The following is a 16,775-nucleotide window of genomic DNA, read 5'->3' as shown; positions in this document are numbered from 1 at the left end:
GGTGGTAGTAAGAGTAAGGCTAACAGGAACCTTAGGTGTCGCCCTTTCATAAATAAATAAAAGTCAACGGAACTGTTTTCAGCGCTGTATTGTATGTTTTTTATTTCTTGTACATTGTGATAATTGGGATCGTATGTAATGGTCTTTTTGAGAAACCTGGTAGCCAAAGGGTGGGTGTGTAATTGAGGTCAGAATCTCAGAGATTTTGCCAGCTTTACATGTTACAACATCTCCTGGTTTATTTTACTTCTTGCCCTATAAGGGTTTGCCTCCACCTGGTTGAAAAAAAAAGTATTTCAGTTTTTATGATTTTGTGTTTTCCAAACTTCTCCAAAGAGTTACAAAAAACGTTTTAAAAATGCTGTCTGCGTTGTTTGGCCCTTCTGTGCAAGTTAGAAAAGAGTTTTTGCTGCTGAAAATGAAATGTTGCTTAGGTCGCAGTGATATTAATTACTCTTTTTTAAATTAAATAGAAACTCATTATAGGTTGCCTGCTCTAGAGAAAGTTTACTCCTAGCCAAAATAGTTATCTCCATGTAAGTCCCTCAGTTCCATCTCCCTACCCTTTTCACTCTTGTTTTTTGAGCTAGCCGCTTTATAATCAAAATAGTATTTTTGTCTTAAATTGGGATATCTTAAACACTCCCATTTTGTTCCTAGTCTGCTAAAGTACAATTTCGTTCATGTTATAAAGCCGTCCATGTGCTCTGGACTAAGATTATTAAAGCAAGGAAAGCGCATTTCTATCAGGGAGGGTTTTAATGCCCCTTCAGCATCATCTGTTTAGAAAACCCCTGGTCTGGTTAGGACAAGGCCTTATCACCACTTCCCCTTAATCTTTCCAGAACCTGTTAACTATTGTCATACCCTGTAAACACCCCCCCCCTCCCAAATTTTAAAAAGGACACCCAGTGTATCTTAGAATTTCTATCTTAGAATATTACCCATCTGGGCACTATCCTGCTGTGAAGAGTTTAACCATTTTACTACACAGAAGTCTCATTACAAAGTGAATTCAGACAGTCTGCACCCACTCCAAAATACCATCTGCTTATCTGCCGGCCACTCAGGCCTTCCTCTTGATACACATAGATCTGTGTGCGTTAAAAACCTTAACAGCTGAACAAAGACGATGCCTGTCATCAGCCTACATTTCTATAAAAAGCATTCAAGTTTTCTTATTCGCTGAATGGTCAGGAACCGGGACAAATAGCTCTGTCATTCCTAAAAGTTTTTACAGCATTCCTGAATAAACAGAAACTAAAATAGCTGACGCTTAAAACTAAAATCTAAATCTAAAATTGGTATTGCAAGGTTTAGTGAACACACCGTTGAAACAAAAAACATAGGGACCGAAAAATAACAAAATTTTCCTTTTAGAGCACATTTCTTCTTCTGCAAAGAGTTTGGGGATTTGCATAGAATCTTGACTGGGAAATTCATGGAGAGTCTGGGGTGATGCCTGAGGAAGGTGTGTTTTTTTGGGGTGGGTGGGTGGCAGGTTATAATACTATGTAGTCCAGCCTCGAAGTGATCTCCAAAGTGCTCTGTTTGACATATGATGCGCCACCCGGAATCAAAATTGACACGCTGGGTCTGCTTTACAGTGCTCAAACTCTATTTCTGACCCTGTGCCTGCCCTGCAGGGCTTGTCGTCGCATGGCTGAATGCCCGATTCCACAGTTGTTCTCTGTGTGCGTGTCTTTTCCCCCTGACAACTAGAGGCTGTGTGCTTTCCTAGTGCTGGGGTTCTGTCCAGGATTTCAGACCGAACGGTTTTCATTCAGACCCCAGCTTTAAAGACCCTCAAAACTGCTTTCAATCTCCCCGCAACAGGCGCCGGTGAGGTGCCCTTGAAGAATAATGACCGGCTTTGGTCACCTAACATGCTTTCGTGGTAAAATGCACAACAAACTCCCTAGGGAATTCAGTAGCGCTGCTACTATCACCCCATCACCATCCTGGGTGCTTACAAGGAAGGGTGGGGAAACAGATCGTGTGGGTATATTCCTTCACAACGCGTGTAACTGTAACTTTAGAATGCTGTAACTTGGGTGCGTTCAATCTGCTTTTGGATTTTGTGGGCTAATGCCATAGCCTGCTCTGCATGAGAACCTAGAAGGGGGTATATAAAACTGTAAAATTCACACAAATATCAGCTATGAAATTATAATTAAATAAAAACCGATTCCTACGTGCAAATGTGTGTGATTTCTTAACTGCTACAACACACTGGTTCTCCACAGTTTCTGGATGCCTGCACATTTTCTGCTTACTGCTTAAACCTACGCGCTGATAATGGCCCTGCACTTTGTATAGTCAATATTTATTGTAAAGTCAATATTTATTCAGAACAATGGTGGGCTTTCTTTTTTAAAAAATTCTTAACATATGGGAAAATGCATACATCAGAGACAGAGATGTCTGTGCTCATGATATCGACTTGGTAAGGGAATGGCCAGGTTTGCATGGTTTATTGGGACAGGTCTACTCTGCAGGATTGGTGCGTGTGCGTTTCTACTGTGAATGTCAGCTTGAAACATATACACTGTGCAAAAGGGCACAAACGTTCTGTTTTGCAAAAGCATATCTGCTAAAGCCTCTGTTACCACACCTTCAGCTGCAGGCTCATAGCAGAAGCACCACATTTGTCCTACGTTTTCAACATTCACCCCCACATGGGCACACACATGGTTTTTTCAAAGGGGAATTTGAGGCTCTGGGGCTGTCAGCTTCATTACGTTTGGAAAGAGAATCTGCTTTGCACCTGGCTGAAGGAAGTGAAAAGGCTTGGGAGTGAGGTGAACTATTTTTTAGCATCTTGCAGGAAACACCTCAGAACTTATATTCCCTATCCCGATGGTTCAATGCCCATTTGATATCATTTTATAAAGTGTGTGAGTTAATTTAGCTTCTGGCAGGAAACTTTTCAAGGAGCAAATGCTCCCAGTTTTGGGGATGTGAGCTATTTTTAGCTTCTGGCAGGATATGCTGACTAATTGTTTTCCCCATTCCCAAGGAGGATGCTGTGTGGATCTCTGATGCTGGGATCATTGTATCCGTCTGTGTATTTTGGAAATGCATCCGTTTCCTGCCAAATTTGAAAAGGGCATGCATTAGAAACAAGCTCACAGTTTGGGGAATGAAAGAGTATGCAGAACATGCTGTAAAACCATAAGCTGAAAAATCATAGGACTGTCTGAATTTAAAACACCTGGGATGGGAGGGACAACAGGTGAAAGGCTTTCCATAGAAAGAGAGAGAAAGGGGGTGGGTGGGGTTTGCTTTTCTGTGTTCTCCCCAGAGAACGCTAGTAAAACAGGGAAAGTGTAAAACACAGGGTGCTGTGGGATAAGGAATGGGTTTGCTTATGCACTCGGTGTTCTCCACAAAGTGTGTAAAAACTGGTGAAGTCCCCTTCTCAAACACTGCATTCACTGTACCAGCATCTGGGGAAACTAACATTTTGCTCTCTGATCACTGCCCCAGACTACAGCCTCTTGTTAAAACACACAAAACACAAACCAATTTCCACGCACAGCCCAAATAAAATCAAACACACGTTTCAAAAGCATGTTATTCACCCCTTTAATTCACACCTTTTAATTCACTCCCCTTTAATTAGCCTCAAATGCTCACAGGTTTGGGAATGTGAGCTGTTTTCAGCTCTGGCAGGATGGAAGATGTTGTTTTCCCATTCCAAAGGAGGAAAGGGGGCGGGACCGGAAGTAGCTGTCAAAGTTGTGAAAAGGGGAAAGCAAAGCTATACACCTATACTACTTAGATATGCAGAGAAAGTAAAACAAGACACTTTCAGAGCATTTCTAAAATGCTGGGGAAAGATACAGTGGTGGCGAACCTTTGGCACTCCAGATGTTATGGACTACAATTCCCATCAGCCCCTGCCAGCATGGCCAATTGGAGTGCCAAAGGTTCGCCACCACAGATATAGGAGTTCAGATTTTGTGCATAATCACATTGTAATCCTGTGATTTAATTTGATTATGACTTCTACAGTACACAGGCAGAACAGTACGTTATGTTTAGTTTTCTAATAATGTCAAAAGACATCCCCTCCATCCAGTGTAAATGTTGAGGTTACTTTTGCGAGAAGCAGAATGATGGGAGAGAGAAAGAGATCTTTACCACTTTCCTCTGAAACCATCAAGTTGCAATCAACATCCCCTCAAGGGGGTTTCAGGACAAGAGATGAGCAGGGGTGGTTGGCCATTGCCTTCCTCTTGTCTTCCTTGGGGGTCTCTCATCCAAGTAATCATGGCCAACCTTTCTTAGTTTCCAAGCTCTCATGAGCTCAGGTTAGCCTGAGCTATTCAGGCTACTAGCAGGATACCCGTGCTTCGCTACAGAGAGTTTAAAAAAATGGAATGCAGAAATCCAAATACTAATACATGTTTTGTTGAACTTGAGTAATGGTAACTTGAAAGTGGAATGAAGTTTTGAGCCATTCAGCCTGATAAATTCACTAAATACTAAATATATAGTGAATACTAAATAGTAAATATAAAACTTACCGGATAAAAATACTCTTAAAGTTTGAAATTTAATGAATACATAAACACTATGAACTATTTACTAATAACTTGTTCAGCATGGAAGTTTCATTTCTCCCTCAGATTAAGTGTTCAAAACTTCCCTGTAGACAACATTCTTGGTTTTTCTCTCTGGTTGGAGGATGAAACTGTCAGGTGAACTAACTCTGGAGCACGCCACATACAACTGACCATGGGAGAAGCAGTCACGCCTTAGATCTACACCAGCCACTTTCAAACTCTGCCCTTGTGCCTTATTGATAGTAACGGCGTAACACAGTTTTACCGGAAATTGCAGCCTTTTAAATTCAAAGTGGTAGTCTGATGAGATTAGAGGAATACGGGGAATAAATACGGTTTCTCCTTGGCAAACGCCTGTGCAAATTGTGGCTTCAATCACGTGTTTGTACAGAGCCTTCATGTTTCTTAGTCCAAGGTGATAATGTGGTTTGTAATCTGTTTTGATTGTATTTGTCTGTAGTGGTCTGGTTAACGTGAGGGTTGGTCGAGGAATACTTTTTCACAGCCTGTCTGTTAACTTCGGGTGACATTCAGCATACTTCTTTACAGCCTGTTTGTGAACTTTGGGGTGACATGCAGCATATTTCCTCACAGCCTGTCTGTGGACTGACTGGTTGATTTTCACATTTTTTTTGCAGCAGCTTCCTGTAGTTATCTTTTTCTAACGCAATGTGTAAATCGCTTTCTGTGTTTAATTCCTCTTCTCCCTTTAGCCGTTTCAGCAGAAGGAACAGGTTTGTATGCGTTGAGGAGGGTGGTGTTAGAGTGCAGTTGGCGCACCATTGGATCAATCGTGCTTGTTGTTTGGTGGGCATTAGCAGAACTTGTCAATGCAACAAATGGAGTTAGAGCTTCAAAGTGCCCTTCATTAAAATGTCTTGTAAAACGAAGCTATATATATATAAACACGAAATACTACTGACTGACTGACTGACTGACTGACTGACTGACTGACTGACTGACTGACTGACTGACTGACTGACTGACTGACTGACTGACTGACTGACTCATCAAAAGAACTCAAAAACCATCGAAAATACCATGTTGAAGGACATGAAACTTGTGGGTTTTAACTGTCACCCTTAGAATGTTCATGCAGATGGCCAGAGTTGAACAGTAAATATCTAATAAGTCGAGTGGAAGTGAATATTTTGGAAAATCCTTTCTTAGCGAGCACCTGAAGCACATAACGAACCGGTGTGCCAAATTTCAACTTTGTAGTTTCAGTGGTTTTTGAGTTCTTTTGATGAATCAGTCAGTCAGTCAGTCAGTCAGTCAGTCAGTGGTATTTCACGTTTATATATATAGACTGGGAAAATTTATGATATCCATATTTTTCACCAGCAAGTGTGTCAGCAGCTCAGAGGTGGCATTGTTGATCAGGAAGGAACAGGAAAAGAAAAGATAAATTCTTTATCCATAACATTCTTCTGCTCAAAAAAAGCAGCTGTAACAACCTCAATTTGGAAATTGGAGGGTGGGGTTGTAATGTTCCTAGAGCATACTGCATTGGTCCACCTTTTCTATAATGGCACCTAAAATTTATATTGCTCTAAAGAACAATTCCTGGCCCACTCTTCTTTTTAGACTGCACGCAACACTATTTTGTTTATGTCATTGGAAGAGGAGAAGTACACATAAAAAGCTGATTATTGTTTTCCATTTCTGTATTTGTAATTCAGTATATTTTGATTATTTTGTTTCTTGTTTTGTGATTTTTTTAAATTAAATATTTTATGTGATTTTTTTAATTATATATCCCAGAAAACTAGGATAGAGTTAAATGTTAAATATTACTGCATTTATGGAACGCATTGATAGTGGTGAAAAACTGGCTTATTTTCTGAAATAGGGCAAGAATCTATTTATATTTATGTGAAGGACATTATGGGGTAGAAATAGTTGAGGTAAGGATAATTTTGTCCCCTTCTGCTGGATTGATATTTTATGTTACTAGTAGTGGAGATAATAATGATTCTGTGCATGGTATTGTTGAAGGCTTTCACAGCCAGAATCACTGGGGTGCTGCGTGGTTTCCGGGCTGTATGGCTGTGTTCTAGCAGCATTCTCTCCTGATGTTTCGCCTGCATCTGTGGCTGGCCTCTTCAGAGGATGCAGTTGCAGGCGAAATGTCAGGAGAGAATGCTGCTAGAACACGGCCATACAGCCCAGAAACCACGCAGCACCCCATTCTGTGCATTATTCTTGAGAGTAAAACAATAGGAATTTGGCCTGTGCACAATCCTCATCCTTGGTGGCTTTTTTTCCCCAGGGGTACCCCGAAGACCTCAGGAACGGCTGTTCCCTCCTGCGATGCTGCCAGCAATCTACATGTTAATCTTCTTGCTGGTAGCTGGCTGTTTTTCCATTAACATTTGTTATGGTTCTTTCTTCCTTGAACATACTACCTTGATGTGGCTGATCTCCTCTTCCTGTGCTTTTATAACTTCTGTCACCTTTCTGGAGCCATTGAAGGTGACGTTATAATGAATTCCTTGGTACTATTTACAATGTTCTCCCATTAATCCCAGATCCCATGCGTTTTCAAAAATACAACAGAATCCACAGATTGTGCAACAGCAACCCAGAAAATCATCAATCAAGAAAGGATTTTGAATGAATTATTTTTTCCCCAGAAAATAGAAATGGAAATAGAAAAGAGAGTAGTTAGCAGAGAATGGGTTGCTAGTGTCCAGTTAGGGTCTGGAAATCTCACAGAATTACAGCTGATCTCCAAAGATCAGTTCCCATGGAGAAAATGGCTGTTCTGGAGGGTGGAGTCTATGGCATTATGACTCCTTCAGGTCTCTCCCCAAATCCCACCTTCCCCAGGAATCTTCAAGAATGTCCCAACCTAGGTTGTTTCCCCACTTTTAAAATAATGTCGATACTCACCGGTTTCATTTGTTCCAGGACCTTTTTAGCGCGGGGTCATGTTCCCCACCGCTGCTTCTGCCCCTTCCTCCAATGAGCATGGCAGCTGCACAGCAGCCAGGCAGGACTCCCCACAATTCGCTCAGGGGGTGTTCTGATTGGCTGCTGCGTTGTGTTGCACCGGGAATTTTTTTTTCAATTTTGAACTGGACAAATTGCTGCTCATCCTGGGCTCATAAGAAATAAGAGGGAAAGAACGCTCGCTTTAGAGACATGCTGGGGATGCTCGTATGGGGGCACGGGGGCTGCCGGGGGGTGGGCTTTCTCACCTGGCTTGGGGGACCCATTTGGGGGGCGATTTTTGGCCAGGGCAGGTTTTCCTGGAGCTTGCCAAGCCGGAATGCATGCTCCTTTCTCAGATCTCTATTGATCTCCAGGCGGTGAGGTGGCGTGGCTTCATTTGCATGGAGGTTCCATCTGCCTCGGCCAATCACAAGCAGCCAGGCAGCCTGGAAAAGTTTCAAAATTCTAGAACGCCGCCAGCCAGCTGACTGACCTGGGCCGCCAGACCCCAGGAAGCCACTCGCAGCCTCTTGCAAGCCAGCAAAAAGGAAGCAGTCCGGTTAACACACACACACACACACACACACACACACACACACACACACACACACACACACACACACACACACACACACACACACACACACACACACACACACACACACACACACACACACACACACACACACACACACACACACACACACAGAGAGAGAGAGAGAGAGAGAGAGAGAGAGAGAGAGAGAGAGAGAGCAAAACATGCAGTCTAGTTGGGCGATTCTTTTTTAAGCCAAGCGCTTCCTCTACAAAGCTTTGCCTGTGGGTTGCAATTCCCACACGTTCTGACGAACCCACGTCTATTTGTGGACACATAAATTTAAAACGAGCTGCACGCGCATTGCGCACGCCCCCCCCCCCCATGCCCTGATTGGACTGGAGGGTCCACGTTATAAGCGACGGGAAAATGGAAACCCAGGGTAACCACCCAGGCTTCCCCACTGCCCCGCGCTCTGCGCAGGGTCATCCAAAAGGCACTGTTCGAACAGCGCCAGAAATGATGCGCACTGAGGGGGCGCGAGAGTGGCAGAGTCGGGGCGGGTGCGTTGTTGCCGCCCTTGTAGTGGGGAGTGCTGCTGGACCCCGTGTTACTTGGCGAGAGTAGCGCACAACAAACGGTGAGTGGGGAAAAGCCCCTAGAGGCTGTAGCAAAGGAGAACACGGGGCCCACTTATATCCTGTTGCCTAGGGCCAACTCTGCCACCTGGAACCAGCCCTGTAATAGAAGATAGGTGTCTTGCAATCAAGCCTTATGTCTGGCCTTTATAGTACAAATTTGTAGCTACTGATACAGACTCCTTTCTAATTCACCTAGTTAAAGAACACTTGAAGGAGAGAGGGAGAGACCAATAAGATTCTGAAAGTGGGGAGTCATGCAAGGACTGTGTATGGAATTAACCATTTTTATCGGCATCTAAACTGGGATTTTTATCGGCATCTAAACTGTTTTGGATTTTATTCTGGTTTTTTTAGATCGCATATTGTGGTTGTTTTAAAATAATATTGATATTGTTGAGTTTTATTGTGTTGTAAGCCGCCCTGAGCCCTTCGGGAGAGGGCGGCCAATAAATCGAAAGTATAAACAACCAAACACCATTAGAGTGTGGTGTACATGCCTCTCAGGTTGTCCTCCTAATTTTGGCTAAGAATTGTTAGAAATAAAAAGAAGCCACAAGAAGCAGCGGTGAGATCCTTTTCATGTTTAGTTGTGTTCTATTTACTGTAGCTTGTGATGCTTGTTCTGCAAGCCAAGAGTAGTGCATGGCTCATTTTATCATCCTCTGACTCTAAGATTTACCTGTTCTCTCAGGTAGTGATTGGGGCTCTGCATGCTGCCCTCCTTAGCAAGCCAGTGGAGTGTGAAGGGGAGGTGCTGGTGGAGAAGCCTCTGGTGAAGCAGATGCCTGAGAGAGTTGGGAAGGTACGAGTGCCCTGTGGTTATGGGCTGTTGCAAGCTAAGGAAGAGGCCAAAAAGGTCCGTGTACTTAGGCGGATGATGCGGGTAAGTTGACCCTTTTATCCAGTGGTGGGATCCAAAAAATTTAGTAACAGGTTCCCTTGGTGGTGGGATTCAAACAATGGCGTAGCGCCAATGGGGCTGGGCGGGGCACAAGGGGGGCGTGGCCAGGCATTCCAGGGGCGGGGCATTAATAATTTCTCTGTTACTGTAAAAAACTCTTACTGTAAAAAAAAAAGTTCCTAATTTCCAGCTGGTATCTTTCTGTCCATAATTTAAACTCATTATAGCAAGTCCTATCGTCTACTGCCAACAGAAATAACTACTTTTCACCTAATTGACTGCCTGTCAAATACTTAATACTTTCAAATACTTAATTTTGTTTCTAGAAAATCAAAAGAAGGATACTTTCCTTAAACAAGGAACTTTACCATATTTCTAAAACATGTTTTAAAAACAGCCCAACGGGGAGAATTATCCCGTTTTCTACCTTCGCTAACCAGCCACATGGGAAACAACAGGACTTTATGATTTTTGGACCTAATGGAATTTCTAAGCCACTGTAGCTCAGTGAGAAACCACTGACTGTATATTTGAAGCTCACTGACACTTGCATTTTCTGGTTGGACCTAATATCCTGGTATAGACCCGGGATCATACATCCCGGGTTGTTTGTATCTCGGTTTCTTCCTTCACGTGGCTGCCCTTTATCAGGTTAAGAGAAGAAAGAACTCCAGCTAATTATGCACAAGCCCCCGTTTATTTTCATTTTCCAAACAAACGTTTCCACGCATGCATGAACATTCCAATTTTTCCGACGTTCTGGGGTGGGGAGAGCAGGCGGTGAGGCGGGAAAAATAAACCGGTCTGTCTCCTGCAGTGTTTGCATGGGAGTGGGGTTTTTCAAAAGAACTGCCAATTTAGCGATTTTTGAAAACCCTGGGAGAAGAGAAATCTCACAGGGTGGGCCTGATTTAGAGCCAGAAGCCATGTGGAAGTCATGCGCAGACCAGAATATTTCACCTCCCCATCCCAGGATATAAGGTCCGTGTGGAAAACACCACTATTAGCTTTTAAGCTTCAGAGTACCTGGTTTGAAAGAGGACCCCTGCTGGAGACCTCATTGAGCTTATAGTATGACTCAGGGATGTAGAAGAAGAAGATTTTGGATTTATATCCCCCCTTTCTCTCCTGTAGGAGACTCAAAGGGGCTTACAATCTTCTTGCCCTTCCCCCCTCACAACAAACACCCTGAGAGGTAGGTGGGGCTGAGAGAGCCCCGGAAAGCTGTGACTAGCCCAAGGTCACCCAGCTGGCGTGTGTGGGAGTGTACAGGCTAATCTGAATTCCCCAGATAAGCCTCCACAGCTCAGGCGGCAGAGCGGGGAATCAAACCCGGTTCCTCCAGTTTAGAATGCACCTGCTCTTAACCACTACGCCACTGCTGCTCACTGCTGTACAAGGTGTAATGCTTCACCTTGTACAGTACTCAGTACGGGTGTGGTGGTGGTGATTCTGATGGTATATGTAATTGTGGTATGCTCATTACCATGGTCCCCCACAAGTCTGAAATTATTGTGAAGTGACATCTGGATGCTCTGTGGGACATTGCCTTACTTTCACACATCACAGCAATATGAAGCCTCCACATGAAGCCTCCTAGGTGATTTTAAGCCAGTCACAATTCTCTCTGAACTCTCTCAGCCTCACCTACCTCACAAGGTGTCTGTTGTAGGGAGGGGAAGGGAAGGTGATTGTAAATCATTTTGAAATTGGTTCTGGTGGGTTTTCTGGGCTGTGTGGCCGTGGTCTGGTGGATCTTGTTCCTAATGTTTCGCCTGCATCTGTGACTGGCATCTTTAGAGGTGTATCACAGAGGTGTATCACTGTATCCAGAGAGAAGGAAATGTTTGGGGTATATATTGTCCATGTCCCAGGGTGGGGAACCAATCAGTAAGTGTTTGAGTGGAACTTGTTATGCAGAAATGTGGTTGATAGTATTATATTGCGGGAGGGGCTTATCAGTCCAGGGAGTGATTCACATTTTCATGCCCTGCAGCAGCTGTAGTATTGGTGAATGCAAATCCTGTGTTAGCACAGGCCAGAAAACCCACCAGAACCAGTTGAATCCGGCTGTGAAAGCCTTCGACAATACACTTTGAGACTCAATACAAGTTGAGTATAAAAACCAACTCTAATGGCAATGTCTCTTTGACTTCAGTGGAATCAGAAGAGTGTCACTGTTTAGAATAGATCTGTTTGCCTGTCAACTGATCATTTAAAAAAAAAAACCAGGACTAATGAATCCGTTTCCCACTGTGACCTGGCTGACGAGGCCAATGGCATTGTTTTTGATGGCAAAAGCTGAAGCATTTTCTCTTTTGGTATCATAATTTACCCAAAAGCAGTCTTTTATGTACTAGCGTTCAATTCATTGAGCATTTGATGAAGTAAGTGAACTGTAAGACATTGAAGGTTACGTTATATAAATGTGATTGTCTTTGGGTCAAAACATACGTGACAAAGATCAGGGATGTAAAAGGTCTAACCCATCAACCCCCCCACTCAGTTTCTCTAGTTGAAATGCGACTTTTTTAATGTGTGTGCCTCGGTGTTTGAAAGGAAAATTGGGCTGTTAATGGACACCCCTTTGTTTTATCCTTTACAATGCTAATAACAACTGTAGGAAATGAGAGATGGCAAAAGTATTCTCCAGAATGTAGAAGGAGACTCTGGAAAGTAGCCTTGAGGGAGATGCTGTCAGAGAGAGTTGTCATAATCAGGACAATCCAGCTGGTTGCACCTGGTATATGTTGTTGCTGCAAGATGAAGGACCCAGCCATGCAAAAGCAGAATGGGTTTTTCCCCCTATGCCACCGGTTAAAAAATTGTATCACCCATGTTAGGACTTTCCGTGGCCACTAGATGTCAGAATACATTTAGATTTTAAATGTATTAATATGGCTAAAACTAAGGATTAAAGACTATTTTTTCTGAAAGTTGAAAGTGGTATAAAAGAGCCATTGTTGCCCATTGTCATCCTTTTGCAGAATATTGTGCTTTGAACATTTTGGAAAATTTGTTTTGTGATAGCAAAAGAAATGATGGTGTATACGACTGGCAATAATGGCTGCCTTATATTGATCACCTTCAACAAGCTTAAAAACCATTATCTGTCCCCTCTGCAAGAGAATGATAGTGTTTTTTCTAGATTTTGCTAAATATTAGTGACTTGCACAAAGGCAGGGCTATATACAAAGGTGTATGGGGTGGTGGTGGAAATGGTGCCTAGAGACAGTCTTTCTCCAGATGCCCCGCCTGTGCCTGGGGGCAGGGTTCATGGGTGTGGCCCTGAGTCCCGCCTCCGGGCTCCCTGCAGCGCAACTTCTGCCCTCCCCAGAGCCTGGGGAAAGCAGGAACCGAGCCAGCCTACAGGGACATGCTTTTTAAAGCACGGAGGCCATGGATGGGGCTCGGGGCCCCTGAGTTCAACCCCCGGCCTCTGTGCTTTTAAAAGTAGTTTCCTGGAAGCTGGCTTGGCTCCTGCTCTCCCCAGGCTCTAAGAAGGGAGAAGCCTGGCTGCAAGGAGTCCGTGGGGGTAGGGGCTTGGGGACGGCGCCACATCTCTAGTCCCTGGAAACCAGCTCCTGCTCTCTCCAGGCTCTGGGGAGGGCAGATGCCAGGCTGCAGGGAGGGGGGTGGAGCACTGCCTCCCCTGCATGTCCCTGGAGGCCAGCTGCTGCTCTCCCAAGGGCCTGGGGAGGGCAGAAGCCAGCCTGCCAAGAGGCCAGGAGGGGGGCAGGGCACTACGGGGTGGGCGCTGGCCATTTCGTCACATGGGGGGTGTCCAGCACCCCCCAACGTGACCAAAAGGCATGTGCTCAGGGACATGGGTGTCCCCATGTCCCTAGGTCGGTACACCCTTGGCTGTATAATTAAACAGTGGACGGGGACAAATGCTGATTAAACTCTTTGCTTTGAACTATACTAGCCTTACAAACCAGAGATATCATCTGCTATTTACAACTGCTGCCCACCTGATTGAAATGGATCTGACCACTATTATTGCCAATTATCATTTGTTTTTATAGTTGTACAGTTGTTCATCTTTTCACACAGCCTAATATTACACCTGTTTGTATGTAAACGGGATAATAGATCCAAATTAGTGACTAGAAAAATGTTTTGTCTCTCAGCCACCAGATTTCAGTCATTTTCATGTTAAAAACCTCTCTTCTGCAATACTGGCATTCTATACTACACCATTTCAGTTCCGCATTGTTTTCTTTCCTCTTCCCCAGAACTGCATCACTCACATGCTTTTCCTCCTTGTGGTGCTGGCGATCAATTACCAGAGTTGCTTCCACGATAAGAACATCCACCTTTTGCATGCTGCTGTCAAACAGGCCATCACTGTAACAAATGACAAAGGACTGAACTTCACTTCTGTGCACAGGTGAGCTCCCTGGCAAGTCGAGGAGATGTATGGGCACAAGAGGTGGCTTGCTATCACTATCGCCACTTAATGATTACATTGCAAGAAGGTACCATTCCACCAAATGTTCAGATTTGTCCAAGGGTAGGTAAGTCGCCCTCAGTAAAATTATAAATACAGTTGGACTTGATCCAATAAATTCACCATGTATTCAGACTTCTATCAGTGTTGATTATCATTGCCAGATGCTACAGAGAGTACATTCACACTGGAACTGTTAATGTTTTACTGATCGGAGGCAAATTTGCTAGATCCCAATTTTCTAAAATGCTTGAGGTTTAATTAAAAAAAAACTTCAAACCCACAGTGGATTCAAGAAGCTGACAAAAGAAATAGATGAGTACATTTAAAGAAATGTACAGACTTCAGAATTTGAGTTCTTTCAACATTCTCAGACATGTTGTTTTCCTCCCTCATCCTCTTTGGTATTTAACATCTAGTCTGATGAAGAATTCTAGATAACCTGAAATTTTGTGCATGCTATTCTGGGATATTTTCATTAAAGGTTATGGGAATGGGTAAATTGATATTTTCATTGGCCGTTTCCGCACGGCCCATTAACGACGGCTTGGGGGCGCTAAAAACGCCGCCCCCAGGCCAGCCACACAGAGATGCCGCTGCTGCAACGCTAGCAGCTGCCACCTCGACTCCACTTCCCTCCCTTTAAAGGGTTGTTGTTGAGGAGGAAGCGCCTCCCGGGCGGCTGGGTGCAAACCGCTGCCGCCGGGAAGATACTGTCTCGTTCTTCATCACGGTGTCCTGTTACTGTTGGAAGCGTCGCCGCCTCGCCCACATTCTCCTCGTCCTCCCACCTCCAGGGGTTGGAGGGCTAAAGCTGTGGGCGGGCTGGTATGCCCAGCAGGCTTACCTTAATTTAGGACACCGTGAGAGTGGGCTGGGACGGGGAAGAGGCGGCTCATGGCGTGGAGCTGCCTGCCGCCTGTCGGCTCTTCCGCTCTCTCACGGCCTGCTCACATGCGATATTAGTGCCCCCATCGCCGCCAGAACTCTTTTGGCTATGCGTAAGCATCCTGGCCGTGCGGAAACGGCCATTATTTGTAATAAAAAGGTATTTTATTGCTGGTTTTGATTTTTTTTCTATGTTAGTGTGCAAACACATATTGTGCAAGCTAAATTTATACAGGACGGATTTCACTGTCTATGCACAGTGACTTTGGTTATGCTTTGCTTCAATAATGATGGATTGCACTGGTCCTCTGATTCTGCAGCTTTTCTGATATGCTGGGATGGATAGACTCTGTGCTCCTGAATTACCTTTACATCAACCCAAGGCTGAAACTAGTAGGAGTGCCTCGACTCCAGCAACAAAGCTCCACTGGAATACTGACAGGTGGGATTTCTGGCACAGCAGGTGAAATGGGAAAGCTTAGGAAAACGAGGACAAGGAAGAAGTATGTGTACATGGGTAGGTGTTATATCTGGTCAAAAAAGATCTGGAGCTCAACAAAAGAGATGCTGCCATTTTACGGTAGACACCATTTAACTTAAAAACTGCTTGTCTAGGTAGGTTTGGTCTTATGCGGCTACCCATCTTTTTTTTTTAAGGTGAGCTGTGGGAAAAGGATGAGGAAAGGTAACTGTGAAGTTCCAAAATGTGGTGGCAGGAAAACTAGATCTAATGACTTTTACAGCTCTGAGTTCATGGCATGGGCATTACTGAATGTGCACCATGGGTTTTATAGAGAGATGTGAGATCATATAAATTAAGTTACTAAGGCAAGTCAGGTGAGGGAAAGGTGCGCACAATGTGTAGTATAGCTGAACAAGCTGGTACTGACATTTTAAAAAATCTGTTTGTCCTTTTCCTATATCTCTTAGGACATCTCCAGCCTGGAATTAATTCTCCATCATACCACATCACTACTGCCAACAGCTCTTGTCCCTCCTGCTTCTTGTCTGTGTTCCAATCAGAAGTTTCCCAGACCAATCAGGTGAACGGAGACATGTGCTCTGACCCAGCTCAGCAGGACTCTTTTAGGTAAGATTTGATAAGAATGCGGCAACTTCTCCGTGAGCTGCTCTCTATTAATCTTTTCTTGTTTCTCACCGAGGCCCTCTCCGCTCAGGTCTGTAAACCCGGGCCAACCACGGGATTAAAAAACCCCGTGTTGGGGCTGGGGAACTTCGTACGGATCCTGCTCCTAATGTAAATCCACTCCACGTTTTCCTCCCCAACCTGGGTGTAGAGCAAGAGGAACTACTTGCCACTGTGTGGCTTCTGATTTGGCTAACGCGAAGCACTCGGAGCCAAAATGCAAAAAAAATTTTTTTTTATTTTATTGAGAAGTAAACATTTCTCAATGATCAAAACAGCTTTAGCCAATAGAACTTATATTCATCTGATAAAAACCCAATACTGTCCAAATCACTGTTACCCATAACATAATAGCCTAATATGGTTAACAATAGTAGCGTTGCCTATAGTTCTAAAGGAGTAAGCAAAAACAAATAAACTTATCTGAAGCCCAAGTTTGTTACATTACATAGTGCAGAAAGTAACTCTTCTGTAGGTAGTTAGTTTATCAGTTTCAAGTTCCAAGTTCTAGCAGAATATTAAACCATCGCCGCTGACATAACTACAGACATATATTGGAAGACTTTCTAGCCCACCTCCTCTGTATGAGACCTCAGTTAAACTGCCCAACTGCTGCAGATAGAATGTTCACTCTCTGAAAATTTCTCCCAGCATGCAATCTCTTCACACCGGGTTTTTCAAGAATGGCACTATCTGCAGTTC

At 44.0% G+C, this 16,775-nt stretch overlaps 1 protein-coding gene across 1 annotated transcript in view; it reads left to right on the top strand.

Annotated features, from left to right (window-relative positions):
* The window catches only part of LOC125429249 (polycystin-1-like), a 52,159-nt gene that overhangs the window by 22,241 nt on the left and 13,143 nt on the right, over positions 1-16,775 (top strand). The window contains exons 16-20 of the mRNA XM_048490186.1: positions 6,844-7,046; positions 9,376-9,567; positions 13,824-13,978; positions 15,247-15,368; positions 15,857-16,016. Of these exons, the coding sequence (XP_048346143.1) occupies positions 6,844-7,046; positions 9,376-9,567; positions 13,824-13,978; positions 15,247-15,368; positions 15,857-16,016 (832 nt within the window). The remainder of the gene's footprint in view (positions 1-6,843; positions 7,047-9,375; positions 9,568-13,823; positions 13,979-15,246; positions 15,369-15,856; positions 16,017-16,775) is intronic.

This window comes from Sphaerodactylus townsendi, linkage group LG03, assembly GCF_021028975.2.
Source record: "Sphaerodactylus townsendi isolate TG3544 linkage group LG03, MPM_Stown_v2.3, whole genome shotgun sequence".
Lineage (NCBI taxonomy): Eukaryota > Metazoa > Chordata > Lepidosauria > Squamata > Sphaerodactylidae > Sphaerodactylus > Sphaerodactylus townsendi.
This window is presented reverse-complemented; position numbering and strand designations above follow the sequence as displayed.